The 19814-nt window shown below is 45.6% G+C and overlaps 1 protein-coding gene and 1 long non-coding RNA gene across 2 annotated transcripts in view; both read left to right on the plus strand.

Annotated features, from left to right (window-relative positions):
• The first annotated feature begins 7313 nt into the window (after nucleotides 1-7313).
• On the plus strand, nucleotides 7314-8928 carry LOC135450475 (uncharacterized). The gene is made up of 2 exons (XR_010441077.1): nucleotides 7314-8155; nucleotides 8343-8928. It is a non-coding gene; the product is annotated as an uncharacterized LOC135450475 (long non-coding RNA).
• A 316-nt stretch (nucleotides 8929-9244) lies between these two features.
• MAML2 (mastermind like transcriptional coactivator 2) overlaps nucleotides 9245-19814 on the plus strand; it is a 211727-nt gene continuing 201157 nt past the window's right edge. The window contains exon 1 of the mRNA XM_064718640.1: nucleotides 9245-9698. Within this exon, the coding sequence (XP_064574710.1) occupies nucleotides 9303-9698 (396 nt within the window). The 5' untranslated portion in view covers nucleotides 9245-9302. The remainder of the gene's footprint in view (nucleotides 9699-19814) is intronic.

Raw genomic sequence — 19814 nt, forward strand, 5'->3', positions numbered from 1 at the left:
CAGGAGATCTGATATCTTTTGAAGTGGGTATATTTGGAAAGGTAAGGCTTTGTTATACCAGAACTTAGGACTTGCATCTTACCTTCCTTATTGCTCATTATGTACAAGTCAGTCCAGTCAGTTAGAATGATAGTTACAACAAACAGGACCCAAATGCAAAGATCTATTTCTCCTCTGACGAATCAGTATAGACAGTTGCAAGGCAACAGAGGAAATATTCTGCAGTCCTGACTGCATTTGCAGCACAGTAGTCATTCCTCTCTTGAGAAAGTAGGTGATGAGTCACAGTATGGGCGTCATACAGACTGAGTCTGGCTCAGCCATTTAAATGAGCACATGGGCCCACATGGCTGTCTCTGATAAGTAGCTGGGGCAATTTACTGAGATTTTAAACATCGGGTTACATTGTGCAAACATAATGGCAGCATTTGGAGTAACTGCAGTCCTAAGAGAATGGGTTAATATGCCCAAGGAAGATAAGCAAGAATTCTTCCAGTGTAACTTAAGAGAAAGTAGGAGTTAGTCAGAAACAGGATGCATGGCTTACCAGAATTGCATGAAACCCAAATCAGAGTAGATTTTCAAGGATTTTGGAAGGGTTTAAGTATGGTACTGCCCATTCTGAAAAATTGGACAAGAACTGCAAATGTGTACTCACAGCCCAGAAAGTCCACTGTGTCCTGGGCTGCATCCCAAACAGCATGGCCAGCAGGCTGAAAGAGGTGATTCTGCCTCTCTGCTCTTATGAAACCCTACCTGGAATGCTGCATCCAGTTCTAGGGTCCTGGCACAGGAAAGACAGGATGTCCTGCTTGCTGGAGCAAGTCCAGAGGAGGGTCACTAAATTGATGAGAGGGCTAGGTGTGGATTGGCTGGTAGAGTTGGGGTTGTTCAGTCTGGAGAAGGGAAGGCTCTGGGGGACCATATTGCAACCTTTAAGTATTTGAAGGGGGCCTACAAGGAAGATGGCGAAAGACTTTTTACCAAGGCCTGTAGTGATAGGGCAACAGGTTTTGAACTCAAAGAAGGTAGGTATAGATAGACATAGGGGAAGAAATTTTTTACTGTGAAGTTGGTGAGGTGTTGCAGACATCTTTTCATGAAAAATCCTTTCCTTAGGATTTTTCCTCCTGAGCAGCTTCTCAGGAACAAAATGTAAACAATGATTATCTGCTGCTGTGGAATGCAACAGGTGGATCTGTGATTGGCTCATGTTGGTTTGTTTGTAATTAATGGCCACACAGCTGGCTCGGGCTCTCTGTCCGAGACAGAAGCTTTGTTATCATTCTTTCTGATTCCATTCTTAGCTGGCCTTCTGATGAGATCCTTTTCTTCTATTCTTTTAGTATAGTTTTAATGTAATATATATCATAAAATAATAAGTCAAGCCTTCTGAAACATGGAGTCAGATCCTCGTCTCTCATCTAAGAAGCCCTGTGAACAGCGTCACAGTGAGGCACTGGCACAGGTTGCCCAGAGAAGGTGTGGATGCCCCACCCCTGGAAGGCTGTTAAGGTTAGGTCAGGATGGGGCTTTTAGAAACCTGGTATGTTGGAAGATATTCCTGGCCATTATAATCCTTAAAGGTCCCTTCCAACCCAACTTAATTAGTGTTTCTGTCTCTGTATTTTGGGCTGCATATAAAAAGAATCAGATGTAGCCTAAGAAAATTAAGAGCACAGTGTTTTGAAACCTACATCTTGCTGTATGCACATACTCTATTAGTCTTTTGTGGCTGAACAACTTAGTGAAAGATACTGTTAATACTCTGAATCATTTTAACATGTTACTCTCTCAGCAGCAGAACTAATGGAACCTGATTTCTCATAGATTTGTCCATAAGAAGTCACCACATTTATTTTGCCACTTTACTGGGAACAGATACCCAGATTGGGTAGGCAACTGCTGCCAGATGTATTGCTTAACAATGAACATCTGCTGCCTTTTTACATAGAGATTCTACCTTAGATTTATAATTCACTACTCTTTTTCTAGCATTCGTTGTGAGAAATTAACTGCTTTTACTTTTTTAAAGACTTGAAATTCAGCAATATTTTAAATGCTATTAGGCTAAGTTGGTAGCATCAGTACTCCTTTGTACCACATACAGATACAAGATATACAAAACCAAGATGAAAATTCCCAGTAAACAGGTTGAGACTTGCCATCAAGTAAACTTATGTTGAAGATATTCTTTCCATACCTTATATGTAAGTTAGACACATAAAATTCTGAGGTTTGGTATGTCTTATATCTATCTCCCTGGTTACCAAAGCTGAAGGTTTCCTTCTGTATTCCTTCTCCTCCCTCATCTCTGTTCTTCTGGGAATATTGGTGGGAACACACCCATCAATTTAAAAGTACTTGGGAATCCATCTTGAATATATCCGTTTTAGTTATTGAAACCTCACTTATTTCTGTTAACAAAATCTCTGTAAAGTTTGGTTCACTTCTCTAGAACATAACATACATTTGGTGTACCTTAATTCTTACAAAGGAAAACCATTATGAAATGAGTTCTGTACCATGTAATGGAATATGTCCTCTTAGAGCCTTCCTGACTGGTCCTAATTTTTGCTACTGTATGAGTTTTCTGAAAACTCTCAAGACTATGAATTTGCTTTAAAATTTTGTTGTCAGAATGAATGGTTGATCTCTCATTTTGCTACATTAAAACAATTCCCTATGAAAATAAAGAATAAATTTGTGAAACTCTGGCTTGCTGATTACAGGTAATATTTTAAGAACACATTCAGTTTGATTGGAAATGGAATTGGTCCATTCTGCTTGTTTTTTTATAGCCCAGACTTGTTCCTCACCTCCTCTTTATTCACCTAAGAAGCCTGTGCTATCTACAGCATTTTTTCCAGATCATTGTTTTTTTCTGTTGCTAGCAGGTATACAGAAGTATTCTGATGGAACTTCTGGGTAGAAAGTGCTTCCATAGGTTTACTAGTCTTGGCTGTAGTATCACCAGTGGTGTTGTAGTGTGTTGTTAAGTTTCTTGTGTTATTCCCCCAATTTATGTATTGTTCTCCCCTATTATGTGTAAAATGGTTTCGTTCCCCCAGTTTTTCCCGCCAGTGCTAGCCTGTCAGCTAAGTTGCTATAGTAACCGCTATTCATAGTTGCCGATATCTAATTGCTCCTCCCCTGGTTTCCCTTATAAGTGAAAGATGTTTCCTCCCTGGGTCCAGTCAATCACCCCCTTTCTCCTCCCAGGTTTCGAGAACCTTCTCCTCTCTGGAGATGGTGGTTGGCTGGGGTCCCAGGACACCTCCTTTACCTTTTGGTTATTGGTCTCCATGGAGTGTCAGTTCTGTGAAGTTCATCCCCTCACCTTTCCCGATTGGTTCCGCCTGTACCCACCCCCCTCCTTTATAATCCTGTTTCACCCCCTATGGAGAAACTTTTTCCCGGTTGGTTTCCCCGTGTTTGGATCCCGCAACACCTTCAATAAACCGATGTTTAACCCCCGGGAAATGGTCAGCTCCGTTCCTCCCCAATACCAGCGGTGTAAGCCAGTCCGCAGCCAGCACAGCCCAAGGCCATCAGACGCCGAAGGGTGCTGGCCAGGAATTGCAGAGGGGCGTCGGCCTTTCGCCCTCAGCTAGTCGGACTCTAAACTTCGGGCCACATATGCCCCCCTCCGCAAGACAGTGGGACTAAAAAAATGTTGTACATTGAAAGCACTCATTTCTGTTTCAGTAAGAAACAGATACTTGATTTGGCAGGAGCTGATGTTTTTGTGTGTGTTGTGTCTCTTAAACTGATATTCGCCTCACTGAGATGGGAGGAAGTGATAATACTTTTGTGGCTGTTGTTCTATCTGAAGTGTTTCTAAAAGACAGCAAATATGAAGTGTCATTACATCACTTTTACATTTGTCTTCACCACAGGAAGTTAAAAAATTCTTTGGTAAATAAGTAAAAATTTAGATCAAATTTTCCAGGTCTGTCTGCAAATGCTAGTACAGCATGAAGCACAAAGACTCTTACCCCTGAGACTTTCTATATATAGAATCAATCAGTAAGAATATTTCTAGCAGAAAAAAGATTGTGCAAATACCTAATGATGGGAGCAGTTAGAAATCTGACCAGTCTTTCATGCTTTTTTTTCCACCTCAAAGAAGCTGAATGGAGTTAGGAGGTGAGAGAATAAAATGTTTGTTCCAGTAGGACATTTTAAATTGTTTTTAGTGTTAATTTTGAAGGAGTAGCTCTAATTAAGATAAAGTACCTGTCTTAATGGAACAATGAAGAGAGCTCAGTATGCTATTAGACTTTGCACGGGTGATTAATGATCATACTTGGAAATTACTTTAGTTCCTGTAATGTTTTGATAATCTGCTCCAGTTTAAGTTCTGTAACTAGAGACGGTGATAATGATGAAGTTCACACAAGGTATTTATGCACAGGATCAGGCTGACTAACATGATGTACTTCAGGGACAGGAGGTTCTTTTTGGTCTATGTTCTGTCCAGTTCTTGCAGTGAAGTATGAAAAGAAACGATTTTTCTCCCTCTGTGTCCTTCAGTTTTTGGAAAGAAAGTTGTTTGCTAATAGTAGATAGCTGTTACTGCCACTTTTTCAACAGTGAAGGCTTCTCCTGTTTCCAAAAAGCAGCTATTTTTAGCACTTCAGCAGGCAATTACAGGCGATTCCCATGCTTAACTCCCCTAGTTTACATTTATTTGGATAAATAAAGGCTTCTAATTTTATCCATTTTTAAGTCTGTCTGGATAAACAGTGTGTGCTAGTGTGCATGTGTGCTACACAAACACTTGTAAATACAATACCATTCCAAGAGAAATATCCAGCACACACAAAGTAGTATTCAAAAAGTTGTCTTTCTGATTCTGCTTTAAGAAGAAAAATTTCCAATTTCTAATCTGAATTCAGAGATTAGACAAAAGAATGTAAAAAAGTATGATCTACCAACCAAAGAGTAATATGAGAAATATGTGAAATTATATTAAAAGAACCTGATAATAACCCCATCAGTGGTTCCACTTCCCTGAATAGTTGATGTGAATTTTGGTAATTGTCTAGGTAGTAAGTGTTGGCATGGGATTGTTTGGGGTTTCTTCCTCTATCGTTTATTAAATAAGACATAAACACAGTTTCTGTGGATGAATTATTATTAGTTAAAAAAACCCAAAAAACAACAAACAAAATCCCAACACAAACATAGATTTCTTACCTCACAGTTTAAATAAAGCAGCAATTGCAAGCAGCTTGTGCCCAAAATTTAAAGATGAGAAAACTGACTCAGGCACAGTCAGACTCGGCTTCAAAGTTAAACAATTTGCCAGGTGAGCGGCATCGTACATGAGCCTAGCAGGGAATACCCCAGGAAATCAAAATGGCAAAGGGCAAAGAACTCTCACTGAAAACTAAATAATGGAAACAGCTGAAAATTGAAAGCTCCGAGTTCAGAAAGTCCCAGTAGGATTGATATTAAGTATATGCCATTCCATTGAAGTTAATGTAACTTTGAAGCAATTTGATATGTGATTTCGAAGCACAGAGGAACAAGGCATGTGCTGAGACTGAAGCATGCACTCAAGATTTTAGGTGACACAGGTTCAGCAAAATCTTTTTGTTCCATTTTGGAAAGTTATTAGCACGATGGGATGTCTATGGTGAGAATTCCTGGCTGTGAACCCAGCACAAATAAGTGCTTTTCTCATCTGGAGGGGGCTGCTGCTTTGGGAAACTCAGAGCTTCAACAGCAGTAGGGAATTCAAACAGAAAAAAATGCTCAAGCATGACAGTTCATGTGTTCATTACAATGTCAAGTGAAAAGGTCACAAATTAGTGTCAACAGAAGGAATAAAGTAATTAATTGTTCAAAGACCTCTTAGGTTGTTTTATCCTGAGTGTGCTTATGAGAATGCCACTAATCACAATGGATGTTACAATGTGTTACGTGTTAAGAACCGTTTGCTTTTAAGAAAATTGACAGCCGACCAGTCCAAGACTGATGGCAGTATCCAGGGGTTGGTGACATTCGCCAGGGTCTCCTGAGCAAAACTTGGGAAGCCGAGGGATGGCTGTGGGGTATTTCCTGCTCGGAAACACCAGGGGCAGCATTTGCTGCGGATTGAGCGAGCGGGACTCGCCGCGCAGCCCCGCAGCCGCTGGCTCTCGCCTCGGAAAGGAGAGATCACACGCAAACCGAACTCTCGAGATGCTGCTTGGCAAAAAGCGCATCTTCAACGTCTCAAGCTAAAATTAAAAAAAAAAAAAAAATCTTTGCTTGGAAAGATCACTCTCTCAGTTCTATGAAGTCTTGTAAGAGCGAGAGAGAGAATTCCTCCAGCCGTCTTGGTAGCTTCCGGAGCAGCACCATGGATTTCATATTCCCACAGCCACTTTGAAAAACAGATAAGCCATCATTTAAAACACTCTCACTTATTCTCCATGAGATTCGTGTGTTATTGTTGCATGTGTGTTCTGTGACTGACCCCCTTAAGCACAGTAATGACATCTGAGCTGTACAGAACAAATAAAAGCCCAAGCAAGGCCTGAAGTAAAGGTAACATTGTCTACTATTTTACAAACATTATAATTTCATTTTCCAGCTGCACCAACCCACTGTTCTCAACAGATTCAAGCTACTGTTACATATCAAATAATAACCCACTCTTCCTCAGTTGTTCAAGGTTAAACAACAACAAAAAAACTCTTTTCCTGTTAGCAATAATGCCTTCCTCTGAAGGCAGCACGGCCCCAAACCCTCTCCCACAGACCTTATCCCTCAGTGAAGTCTCAAAGCATTTGCTGAGACAAACGTGGGGCTGGAGGCTCTGGCTGATGTTCACCAAGCTAGAACCTGGAAACCCACATCTTGCAATAAACCCTGATGTTTGTTGCTGCATGAAGGAGATGGGGGTCAGGAAAGTGAGGGGTTTTATATTTCCCGTATGTCTAATGCTGCATACCTTTTATATTCTGGGGGATTTTCCAGGAATGTGTCACTTCATCACTGGCATTCAAAGTATTTATTTGCATGACCTTGGAAGGGGATAAAAACACCTGAGAGGGTTATTGTCAGCTCCTCCTCATCCTCAGCTTAATGGTCTCGGTATGCTGAGATGAAATTTGTGTATTTTTCTGACTGGACCCGTTGCAGAACTGAAAGAGATAATGCACCCATCTACTAAGGGCTGTACAGTCCCAAAAGACCTTGGAGGTTTTCCATCAGGGATGTGTCTCTGCGTGCTTGGGGGCCATTTTTATTATTACCAGAGGTATTTGGGAATTTGGCTAATGCATCCACAGTAGTACAACAGCATATTGCTTTAATAAAGCCGGCCAGCTCCCAGCTATTTCTGCATCCTCCTTTGCAGCTCACCTACACCAACACGCAGAACCTGACGGCTGCCAGTTCCAGCAAGGCCAGCTCCAGAGGCCAGATCTCGCAGTCTAAAATTGCCCTGCTCTAAATAGAGGAGCCGGGCGAGAGAAGCACTAAGCCTGCGGCTTTCCCGGGGAGGAACCACAGTACAGGCGCTACGTGACTTGCCCCGGACACCCAAGAAGCTCCTGTCAGCGCGGAGCTCTCACATCCCGAGCCTGACCTCGTATCGTGCACTCGTCCCGTGCATGCGAGCGCCCTAGAACGCGCTGCTTGTTTTTATACCGTCTGTTCCAGAGAAATCCAGCTGGTAGAGGAGCGCAGCGCCGTGATTTATTTGAGAACTCCCTCGTACTCGCCTGAAGGCTCGCCGCCGGGGGAGGAAGGAGAGCGCGGGAGGCTGCTCCGCGCCCGGCCCGGCACCCAGGTAGAGGGCGAGGAGGGGAGCGGGGATTTCCTTGGCTTCCTCCCATGCTCGTACCTCCCGGGGAGCAGCAGCGGCAGCGGCAGCCCGACTCCCCTCGGCGGCCGCTGGGAGGCTCCGCACCTCGCCCCGGCCTCGCGGGCGCCGCGTCCCCGGCCGCGCTGTGTGTCGGTGACACCCGCCTCCCGCCCCCGCTCCGCTCCGCTCCGCGCTGCTCCGCGCCGCACGGAGGGGCCGCGGGCAGCTCCGGCACCGGCAGCGCCGACAGCGCACCGCAAACACCCGCCCGCCGGCGCGGGCATGGAATATACAAAAACACAAAGGAAAAGTGGCAGCTGGACTGTTCTGGGGGCAAAATGCTGGAAGTTTGTAAGTGCAACTCTCCGTTTGTAATTACTGTCTGAAGAGGGGCTGGGTTGCTTGTTTGGGGTTTTTCCCCCCCTCTTCCCCTTCTCCCCCCTCCTCCGTGCTTTTCTTGAAACTGTACTTGAAACTGTTCGATATCTGGGAGTAAAAGGGAAAGTACGCGAGAGGAGTTCTTTGATTGTGTCCGTAGCTTGCTGCTTAATACTAAGCGGGGAGATGAGCACTGAAAGCAATACGGATTTATCCAGTGGCTGAATTAAGTGAAGGCGAATCGTGGTTTGGAAGTCCACTGACTGACATTGTTCCGGACCGGGGGATCCGTCTCTGATTTTTAGAGGAACTACAGTTTAGCGGCAGCCAGCCGGACACAGTCACCACGCCGCAGAGTGGCCAGCAACGAGCGGGCGAGAAAAGCGAGAAAGCACAAAGACTGAACTAACCCGACCCTCCTCCTCTTTCTCCTCCTTCCCCGGCTCTTTATTTGCACATTTACTAAAGACTTAAAAGAAAAAAAAAAAAAAGAAAAAAAAAAGAGAGAGAGAGAGAGAGAGAGAGAGAGAGAGAGAAACACTCCAACAAACCCACTCCAGCTAACCTACGAGATTTTCGGTCCGCCGGGGGTTTCTCCGCGCCGCCGACCACGGCAATGCCTTAAATTTGCACTTCAAGGAATAACACCACCCGCTCCCCCGAAATAAAATAAACCCAATAAACCTGCCAAGTCTCACTCATTCCCGACGGAGAGCTCCTTCGTCCAGGGATTCATTTTGAAGGCAGCGGCTCGCTTTATTTGGCTTTTTTTTTTCCCCCGTTCTCTTCCCCCGGCGGAGCCCCGCCGTCCCCCCCTCACCGGGCGCCCCTCGGCCGGGGCTGCCCGGGCCCGACCCCCGCCCCTCCCGCCGGCCGATGCTGGCGCAGCCCTAGCGACCCCCTCCCGCCCCCCGATCTGTCAACCCCCCGCGGGGCCGTCACCGCCCGGGGGCCGGGCGGGGGTGGGCTGGGGGCGCGGGGCTGACCGCCCTCCGCCCCGCCGCCAGCCCCCGGGCTCGGGCTCCCGCCGCTGCCCCCGCCTCCCCCCCCATCCCCCCCGCCCTCCTCCATGCGGCAGTGAGGACCGACCCATCCGGAGGGCCAGGACCGGCAGCCAGCGATGGGCGACACGGCTCCCCCCCAGGCCGCGGGGCTGGGGGCCGGGCTGCTGGGGGGGGGCCCGGCGGCGCCCCGGGTGCACAGCGCCATCGTGGAGCGGCTGCGGGCCCGCATCGCCGTCTGCCGCCAGCACCACCTCAGCTGCGAGGGGCGCTACGAGCGGGGCCGCGCCGAGAGCTCCGACCGCGAGCGGGAGAGCACCTTGCAGCTCCTCCACCTCGTGCAGCAGGGGCAGGGCGCCCGCAAGGCCGGCAAGCACCCCAAGGCGGCCGCCGCCCCCGCCGCCGCCGCAGCCGCCGGCACGGCGCCCCCGGACTACCACCAGCACCTCCTCGGCAACGGCGGCATCAACGGGGAGCAGCCGGCGGGGGAGCAGCGCGCCTCGGCGCTCCTGGCGGTGAGTCACAGCGCCCGCTGCCGGCGGGGAGGCGCCGCGCCGAGCCCCCGCTCGCCCCGCGGGGCGCCCGCGCTGCCCGCGCCGTCCCGCGGGCCCGGCCGCGTCCGTGGGCTCGGCCCGCTGCGCTGTGGGGCGGGCCCTGCCAGGCGCCGGGCCCCCGACGGCGTCGAGTGTGTGAGGGGCGGGGGGCGCCGAGCTCGGGGGGCTGAGGGCGTGTGTGTGTGCGCTCTTCGAAGGGATTTGGGAGTGCTTGAGGTGCTGCTTTGGGGTTTTTTACATCGTGCTGTGCACCTAAAAACGCGCCGCGCGCCTCTGCCGTCGCGCCTTGCCGAGGCGGTGACAGCGGCATCCCTGAGCAGGGCAGCGGCAGCCGACGCTGTCAGCGCGTCCCCGAGCGAGGGTCAAAAGTAGCGCTCGAGTATCACCCGCGTTCAGGATTGCTCCCCCTGCCCCGCTCCATCCCGTTCGCCAGGGCTTCAGGCACCTATTTTAGGTCGTTTCGCAGCCGTGCCCCTGGAGCTGGGGCACGGGCAGCGGGCACTGTCCGGAGCGGAGCGGAGCAGCTCCGAGCGCCGGCCTCGGCAGCGATGCCCAGGCTGTTATTGTCACCCCGAGGGTTGCGCGGAGCAGAGTTACGAGAGTTTTCCAGGCACTGCCGCTCTGTAAATGATACGCTGACCTTTTTCAACTGGAAATTGCTCTGAACTTGTCAAGGAGGCGAAGCCTTGTCTCCTGTTACTTTATTACGAGCAGGCAGTGCACCACGCTTTTGAAGGCGTTTGCTCCGCTGTGCTGCCTCCCAACTCTTAATTCTCGGCACACATGCGAAACACTGAGAGGAGTGACTGCATCCTGATAGGCCCGCGGCTGCTTTTCGAACAGCTGAAAATAGATCGCTCCCTCTGCTCCAGACATCAAACTTATCTTTCTTAGTGCCTGACGTATGCTAAAACGGGACCTTTGTGGTCGTTTCTCCCTTCTTACCCGTGCGGTGCGTGGATCGACGTTTGGGGCTGCGTTACTCAGCATCATTCGTGAGGGTGATGATGTAAGTGTTAAATGCGATAACATTGTGTCCGAGGGGAGTTTAGGCGCTTCCACCTGACTCAGTGTTCAGATTAAATCTCCCCACATTCCTCGTCACAATCAAGAAAGCCATTATCTTATTTTTCCAGTGTGTATTAATATAATGCTTTGCACTTGCCTTATGGGAAAAAAAAGGGCTTTTACCTAATAGTGTATGTCCCAGAAAAATTCACTTTCAGAAAACAGGCAACAGGCCTATGTGAGGGGGTTTTTTTGTTTGTTTTGTTTGTTTTGTTTGTTTGTTTTGAATTTTTTTTTTGCTAGTTGTTACTATTATTATGAAATAGCTGGAGACAGTTGTTTGGAAATGCTAAATGAAACAACTCCCAAGAAAATACTGAAAGATTTTCATCTTTTAAGTGCAGAGAGGTTGTTCTTGTTTCTGAGATATCATTAATGACTATTAGCCTGCTGCTTGCTGGAGATGCTATGCACAGCCCTCGCTCTATGTTGTGTGTTGCATTACCTCCCAGAAAACTACACACACACACGTGACCTTGAGAAGAAAAAGGTCTGACAAAATTCCCATCATTTTTCCACACCAGCCTTCGGTAATCATGCTGACGAGGTGTGTGACTTCAGTGAGCATGACATTTGGGGCCCTGAACCATGTTTTGACACCAAGTAAATGCTGGCTGATGGAACAGCATTGTTGTAAGGTGTCACTGCACATCCTCCCACTCTATGCTTGACACTGACATTTCCTCATTTGCTGCTCTGATTAGGAAACAGAGAAAGGCATTGGTTCAAAGTCACACCTCTGTGTTGTGGAGGTACAGCTTCTCCGTCCCAAGAGCTCCTTATAACAGTGTTGCAAATATTAACAAGGAATAGCCAAACGCAGTGTCTGAGTGGGGTGAATTCAAGTGGCTGAGGCTCATGCGGCTTTGAGGTAGTACAGCTTTGTTTTTCCTGTTCTTGAAAATTCAGAGGGCAGGGCTGGACCAGGAAAGAACAGAGTCTTGCTTTTCCTCCAATATTCCAATTCCAGCAATAGCTGGAAAAGGAGTTATCCCTGCCGGTTATTCCAAGGGTACTAGAAGAGGAAGGACGAGGCAGACTAGGCCTGTTGTCCTGTGCATTGTAAATGGATGGGAAGAGAACAATCTCTAAGCAGAATTCATCCTCTCTGTAGTGATTCTCAAGAGGGAATCCAGTGCATGCCTTATATGTGCTATTCCTCTAATTTCAGATTTATTCCTTGCAGCAGACAGGGTGCACAGGGTCCTGGAGCAATGGGCAGCTCTGAGTTTTGTGGCAGGTACAGCTCCAGTACAGGGAAGTACAAGACAGGAGCACAAGTTGGAGTCTCACTCTGAGCAAGTGAGACTGGACACACAGCTGACTCCAAGGGGAACGTAAAGCTCCATATGCCTTGCTGTAGATCCACCAGTTTAAAAAAAACCCCACAGCTCCGCACAGATAAGTGCAAAGGCAGTCATAACGCTCGCTGGGGAGCTCTGGCTACCAGGACGCTCTTTTGTCTGCAAAACCCAGCTGGGTTGTTTCCTCTGCTTTGCAGGTCCCACTGCTCTTGTTACACATGTGCCTGCAGTGTTTAGTGGCACTGGATGGGTCATTTACACAGTTGGACTCAAAAGTAAATATTTGACACTTGGTAACATTTGAAACAATGTTTCCTTGAACGTATCAAAGAACTTGCAGTGATTATCTGACATTGTTGGTGCTATTATTTGATAATTATCTTTTCCCAGTGGGCAGTTTAGAACTGGCAGAAGAGAGAGTTTTTAGAGGAGTTTAGTTTGGCCTCAATTTAACATTGTTACTTTGATTTTTGAGAAAGTATCTTTAGCAACAGCATTTTCTAATTGCTGACTGGAGATCAGTTTTTTTTTAGCTGGACCAATGAATGTAGGCGTGTGTGAATGAGAGATTTATTCTTCAGGACGCAGCTAGGGAAGCTTTTGTACTTTCTGCCTTCGTGCATTTCCCAAGAGCTGACATTTGTTTATTTATATGGTGTTGTTACTTTTCGTGGTGCAGAGTGGAACAGATAAAATATTCTGTCTTTCTTTTATACATACATCTATATGTATGTATATGTCCTTCGGCACTTAGCTGTTTATACTATTTACGTTATATGTAAACAGTTAGCTCTGGAGGGCATTCCTCAGTGCCTTGAGCACTGAACTGGTAATACTAAACTACTTGCATTGCAGTTTCAAGTCTCTGGCAGCCAATTCATTCCATCGTCCTTCTGACACAGGCTGAGCACTGCTCATTTTGCTCTGTGACAGCTGGGAACTCTGTCTCATAGGCATTAGTGGATTATTCTGGCCAGGTCATTTCATTGCAGCCATCACCCTGGTGGCTCTGTGTGCTAAGCGATGTTTGTCATCAGTCACAGGTGACTTGTTCTACTTTCACCCATCTCACAGTTGTGCTGGATTTATCGTCATGACAAGAATTCATTTTAAATAGCAATTAAATACATTAATATTTTCTGTACTTGAAAAGTGACTGTAAAAGTGGCCTGCTCCCCAGATATAGTCTGCAAGCAGGTGAAAAAAGAAAAGGGAAAGCCATCCCATAAAAGTGATATATCCAAGGAAGAAGGGAATGTGTTAATTCCTCCTGCTTCCTAAATTTTCATCAACAGCTGTACAAATCTAGAAGAGTCGGTGGGCTTGTCCGCTTGTCCCAGTTCCCAGAGGACCTCAGTGAAAACCAGGGTTGCCTGTCTGGTACCAAGAGCCAAGACTGACTTGTAAAACCTCAATTGAGGCAGTGTTATTTTATGTGGAGATCCTGAATTAATTTCCTTAGGACTTTTTTTTTTTTCTTTTTTTGATGATCCACACTGTGTTTGCTGAGGCTTGGCCTCCTCTGCGCTAGTGTTAAAAATCCTTGAGTATTGTAAAAGGAACGATTGTGCTCTGGTATCTTCGCCCAAGCTGACACTTATCCCCATCTCCCAAGTTCTTTGTTTTGTTTGCTGCTTGGCTGCCAGGGCACCCTGCAGAAATACCTGCATTTTTTGTGGATGCACATGACTTTTGGAAGTGGTCTGAAGCAAGCAGGATAAGGTGAGCAGCTGTGGGGTGAAGTGACATTGTGGTGTGGTGAGGACAGGTGGATTAAAGCACAAACCATTCTGCAAAGCTAGAGTGCAGTCTTTTCACTGACACAAAGTTTGGTGCCAAAACAATGAAAATGTTCTGTTTGTGAGATAAAGGACTGCTCTCTGCTCCTTGGGCTTCTGCAGGAGCAAAGCTCTGTTCTGACAATCACAATTTATGTAGCTGATTCAGGTAAAAGGAGTAAGTCACATTGTCTGTGTGGATGGAAAACATTGATCTGCTGTTATGGGCCCTCTGGCCTGCTGAGAGCCATTTGCTTTGCATGGACATGGGTGCCATTTAAAATTTTTTTTCCCCTTAACTGTGAGAATATTTTCCAGACCAAGGTGCATAGAAGCTGTTTTTAATGAGGATTTCAACAAATGAATTTGTTAAATTTATGCTGTCATGTAAGAGCCTTTTCAGGCCTAGCTCTCCCATCAAATCACTTGCACCCTTTAAAGCTTTTTCAGCTTTGAATACATTTAATGAAAGTCTTCTCCATTCTGAAACTGTTTAAGAGACTGCTTCCACCACTCTTTCTGTAGGCAGTGAGCAGAGGAACGTCTCTGCCTGGACTTGATGTGCTCTCCAAGGCCAACTCGTGGGCTTATTAACATCCATGGCTGTTATGGCATGTCCTCTGACAGAGTTCTTGCACCCCCTGCAGTACTCAAATTGAGTCCCTTTTCTGTAGCACCACAACAAAGGAAAGTGATATTCAGCTTTTGTTTGTTCTACTTTGAAAAGTGGGACTCCAGCAAAAATGTGAGCGGTTCTGAGGGGAAATCTGAACCTTAGACAGGGATGTCTGAGTCAGAGAAGCTGTTTTGCCGTAACTTTGACTCACATCACTATTGGTACTTCTCCCCTCTCAAAGAGCACTCCCTGCAGAAGGAGTATGTGGGGTTCAGTTAGGTTGCAGTGACCAAAAAAGCCCCAGTAGTTGGGTTAGTCAGCAGGTTAAGAAAGGCCACAGTGCCTCTCTTCCTAACTGCTGTCAGCAGTCCCTTCTACCAAGATATTGTCTTCAGAGGCCAGTTGTGGTCTGCTCTTCTTATTAAGTCTGCTGCCTTATAAAACTGAAACTTCACCACGGTCTCACTACTAGAAAAGAATTGCTCCATCCAGGTCCTTTTGACAACTTTGGGAAGGGTGGTATCTCCACTGCTTCATTCATATTGCACTCCCTGTGTGGTGTAGGAGGAGCTGGAAGCTGGCAAGCTGCTCCAGCTAACAAAGCACTGGCATAAAGGTGCCACCTCTGCCAGAAAGTGTCTCTGTGATCTTGCAAATGTCTGCTGCTGTGCCACTATTTCCCTTCTGTGCTTTAGCTTTTCTGGTGGTGCAGTCTCACCATCACACGGCACCTTGGGTTTTGCTCAACTCTACATGTCAATGACCTGACACAATCATATCCTGGAATTCAAGCAGGTGATTGAAGCAATCACTTACGTAACACCTTAGAGGGCATGAAATCAGCTGCATGGTGCCTACAAGAGCTTTGGCCACCTGGCTGCTCTGAAGAGAAGAATCAGGTCTTTGCTCTTTGACCTCTCTCTGGTGTCTGCATGTCAGCATTCCCGTGTATGAATTCCCAGTGGTGGTACTCCCAGCAGGAGTACGATGAGGCTGATGGGATTCTTGACAGGTCTGTATTTCCCACAAATCTTAATCACAGTCTGTAAACCTGAAAAAGGTCTTACCTATGTCGTGCTGCTTCAGTTTGGAACAGGTTTCAGCAGTGAAAGAGGCAGTATTCTTGGCTGCAGAAAAGAAGGAGCTGGTACAGAGTGAGATTTGGATCCAAGTTTCAACTTAGCAGTACTAAGATACAGATTTTTTCTGTGCTTTTTTTTCTTTTAAATAAAAGCATTAACTATTTATGCCCTAGATTACCATTAGAAAGCTTCCTATAGCCACTATAGAGCCAACTTGTAAATTTGTTATACCTTATCCAGTTCTTCCAAAGTATTTTTAGATGCAGGTAATCAGTCCATATATGTACTGTAGTGCCAACACTAGTACCTAAACCAAAATACCTGCAACTCTCAAGCAACTGCTTTTAGGTGAGCATGCTGTAAACTGAAATCTAAGTGTTTCCACTTTGACTCTAGGATCTATTCAACAGATCACTCCTGTTATTTCACTTCCATAAACCACAGTTTTCTTCTATGAAAGATACTATTTATCACTTCTGTAAAGTGAGTTGAGATGTGATGGTGAGTTTTATTGCTCAGAAGCCAAATTCATTATTGATGGAGCCTAAAACAGGAGTTTTGAATGTTTGCTTTGACAAAGGCTTGGAGAAGCTTCAAATCACCTTTTCAGCCTTTGACCCACAGATCTGAGTATAGGAAATACAAACCTGAATGGGTCTTTTACATAATCACATGACTCCAGACCTAGGTTTTCATGACACCATATTGCCAATATTCACAATAAAAGTGCAAGATTTGGCAGTGACCTTTGTTTTTAGCAGAGAAAAGTATTTTTTTAATATCTTTTCATATTCATGAATGTGTACGCTTTATATTTTCTTGATTTACTTACCCTGATTCTGCATCAGTATGTGCTCAAATTAATGTCCAATTAAGTCTTCCGTGTCCAAGTTTCATGTACTTGATGCTTCAGCTAACTGAGAGCAGAGTGGGACTGGAACTGAGAGTATATACACAAGTCATCAGGTCTCTCTGAGGCTGCAGCTGCTCCCCAGTGAAAGCAGGTGAGAGCCACCTTGCCCTGCATGTGTTGTCTCCCATCTGGTAGTAATGGAGGATGGTTCACATTTAGGTCTCAGGGTGAGAAAAACACTAAGAAATACTGCTTAATTGAATAATTTATGCAAAATTCCAATGCACTTACATAAAAATTATAATTTATTTTAGTTTTAATTTGAAAACACCCTCATGCCTGTGGTTTCACCTACAGGTGTTGGCATTTCCCTAAAGAAATTCCTTGTATTCAGAAATGGCTCCTGTAGCTATTTTTATCTATGTCACTCAGTTATAATTCTGATGTGCTTGCAAACCCAGCTGAATCAAGGTGGAGAGAAATTAGTACCAATTAGAAATCAATGTGAAAGTGCTTCTGACAAGTGAGGATATAGATCGTGCAAACCCATTTACCTGCTGCCTGAGCCTGAAGCTGGCTAAAAGACTCGGTAACATCCTGGACTGGCAGATGAAACCCTGAGAGCATTCATCATGGCCATTCTGTTTTGAAACAAAGCATGCTATTGTGCAAGAGTCATCCTGGTGGTACCCTGGCTTTATTGTAGATCTCTGCAGCCACCTCCCTAGAGTAGGTGTTATACAAACACCCAGTGAGAACTGTGCCCTTCCCTGCAGTAGCTCAGTGCCTCCAGAGACAAGATAGACAAAGAATGGAAGGAGGAACAGAAGCACAGAAAGGTCAAGTGTCTTGCCCAAGGCCAAAGAGCGGGTCAGTGGCAGAGCTGGGAACAGAGCCCAGATTTCCTGACTCCTAGTCCAGCACTCTATTAATCATCTCTTTGCTTTGTGTTCCTGGCCTGTTACTGATCATAGGAAATGTGAGGATGACTTTCCGACAGCTTCAGAATTGCTTCTTACTTTTGGAAACTATTGATCATCGCCATGTTATTGAGATAAAGAGGTTGTGTACTGGACTCTTGTACATGTATATGCACTAGAGGATTCAGAACTGAGTGTTCTGGGTATTGATTTCAATCCAGGACACTGAAAAGCCATATTTCATTATTCCAAATGTTTTTTCTAAGTCAAAATTTTAAAGTCTTTTTTTTTTCCCTTCCATTATGTACAAAGTGGTTTGTTTTTATAGCATTACCCATCACAGTTGAACTCCTATATTGGTGCTTGCCCTATAAATCAGTTGTAACAGTTATTTAATTAGCAGGGCTTTTCTTTTCAATGGAACTTACCCATGAAACAGTCAGAAAACCAGTAAGTCAACAGTCCTGAGACGCTGGTGATCCTTACTTATTTTCATTCCTCACTGTAGGATGTATTCAGTTTCCAAAGCCTTTCAATGGTTTATCTTGATCACAAAGTTAATTATACCTGTGAGATTATTTTTTTTCCCTCTGAAAAAATTTCACTTGAGGCAAAACTCTGGCTACTGTGGTAATGACTTACTGAGAGTCTCTTGTAAACAATAGTATAATCACTTTCTTATAGTCATGGCAACAGTGTTTAAGCAATGAGCTTACTGAACATAATGTGCACTGTCTCCACTGAATAGTATTATTGCAGCACTGAAGTGTATGCTGCTCATTTTCAGAAGACTCAGAGGCATAAATTATTCAGCAAAATAACACTGCTTCAGAAAGCATCTCTGAAATCATTGCATTCTGTACTAGCCAAAGAAGGGCGTTCATTGGTGCTGACAGGCTGTGTTTGGTTACTGCACAACAGTGAAGTCTTTGGTCCAGCCTTGCTCCCACAGGTTTTAAGGGTGTCTGTCTCAAACCACTTGAGGACTGTGCTACCTGTTGGCAGGGTTGTGCTTCTCCTGGTAATGTTTGCTGCTGTGGAGGGCAGAATGGATCAGGATGATGCATCCTGTACATATCCATGGTGTGAGAGGTGGCGACTAGGTGCAGAAGGAAGAATTTGGTTTAACAAACAGGACATTTACTCAATCCCTTCCCTGGCTCAGAGGATCACCTGGATGCCTACTCAGTAGATTGGGGAGGCACTTTGGAGACTGGGTGACTTCATGGGTAGCTTCAGAGTTGAACCCCAAGACAAGAAGCTACCCCTGATTTTTCTGTTTATTTTGGTTTTGTATCTCCCTTATTCAAATATCTAGACTTGAAGGAAAGACCTTGTTGGCAACAGTTGTTGTTCTGGGATGAGTCATTCCACCAGATTTTAGAAATACCACCTCAGTGACAGTTGGCAAAAATGCTGCATGGGCTGTTCAGTTTATGTTTTTCACTTTGGAAAATCAGACCATTTATTTAGGGTTCTGTTGCTTTAGAAACCATCTTCAGGTTCTTTGCCTTCCCTTTCCCCTTCCCCTTCCCCTTCCCCTTCCCTTCCCTTCCCTTCCCTTCCCTTCCCTTCCCTTCCCTTCCCTTCCCTTCCCTTCCCTTCCCTTCCCTTCCCTTCCCTTCCCTTCCCTTCCCTTCCCTTCCCTTCCCTTCCCTTCCCTTCCCTTCCCTTCCCTTCCCTTCCCTTCCCCTCCCCTCCCCAGACTCTTTTTTCCTTTTTTCCCCCTTTTCCTCATTGTTACGGCAGCTCAACATCTGCATTTTCAGTTCTGATTATGATCTGATTTGCCCTTCCTGAAACTGCCTATGAGAAATACTGTGGATGTGGCACTGTGGAATACCAGCCAAATGTAGGATCGGGCCTTTTATTTCTGATCATTATGCTAGTTTATAGACAATTGTTTTGTTTTCCAAAGAAATGCATTCTCTCTGCTTCTCTGAAAGCTTTTGGTTCGACATCCTTCCAAGCTAGATAGACTTGGTGTTCAGCAGGCGGCCGCTTACCTCCATGGCCCAGTTCCCGGAAACACTTATGCGTGTGCTTAATTGTGCACACATGGGTAATCGCACTGAAATCAAGATGTGTCGAATTAAGCAAGTCAAGAAATATTTGCAGGGTTTGGTCTTTGTTCAACAAACAGGCCTCAGCCTGGCTGAAGTCCACGACATGCTACAAAAAGAATCCAAATTCACAAGTAAGTAGTGTATTAATTATCGATTGACTTGTTTCCTTAAACCAGTTAATTCTGTACTTTTAAAAACTACTTGCCATTTTTCCTGCAAATCCAACTGCCCTTCATTTCACACTCATTTTTCCTCCTCACTGCTCAACTCCCAACAGACCTGAGCTGCCAGCCACATGATCCTCTTTTATAACGATTTGAGTTCTGACGTTTCTTTTTTCCTACCAACTTTGTGTATTACCATAATGGTTCCTAGGACATATTTTGGCCA

The sequence above is a fragment of the Zonotrichia leucophrys genome, chromosome 1 (assembly GCF_028769735.1).
Source record: "Zonotrichia leucophrys gambelii isolate GWCS_2022_RI chromosome 1, RI_Zleu_2.0, whole genome shotgun sequence".
Taxonomy (NCBI): domain Eukaryota; kingdom Metazoa; phylum Chordata; class Aves; order Passeriformes; family Passerellidae; genus Zonotrichia; species Zonotrichia leucophrys.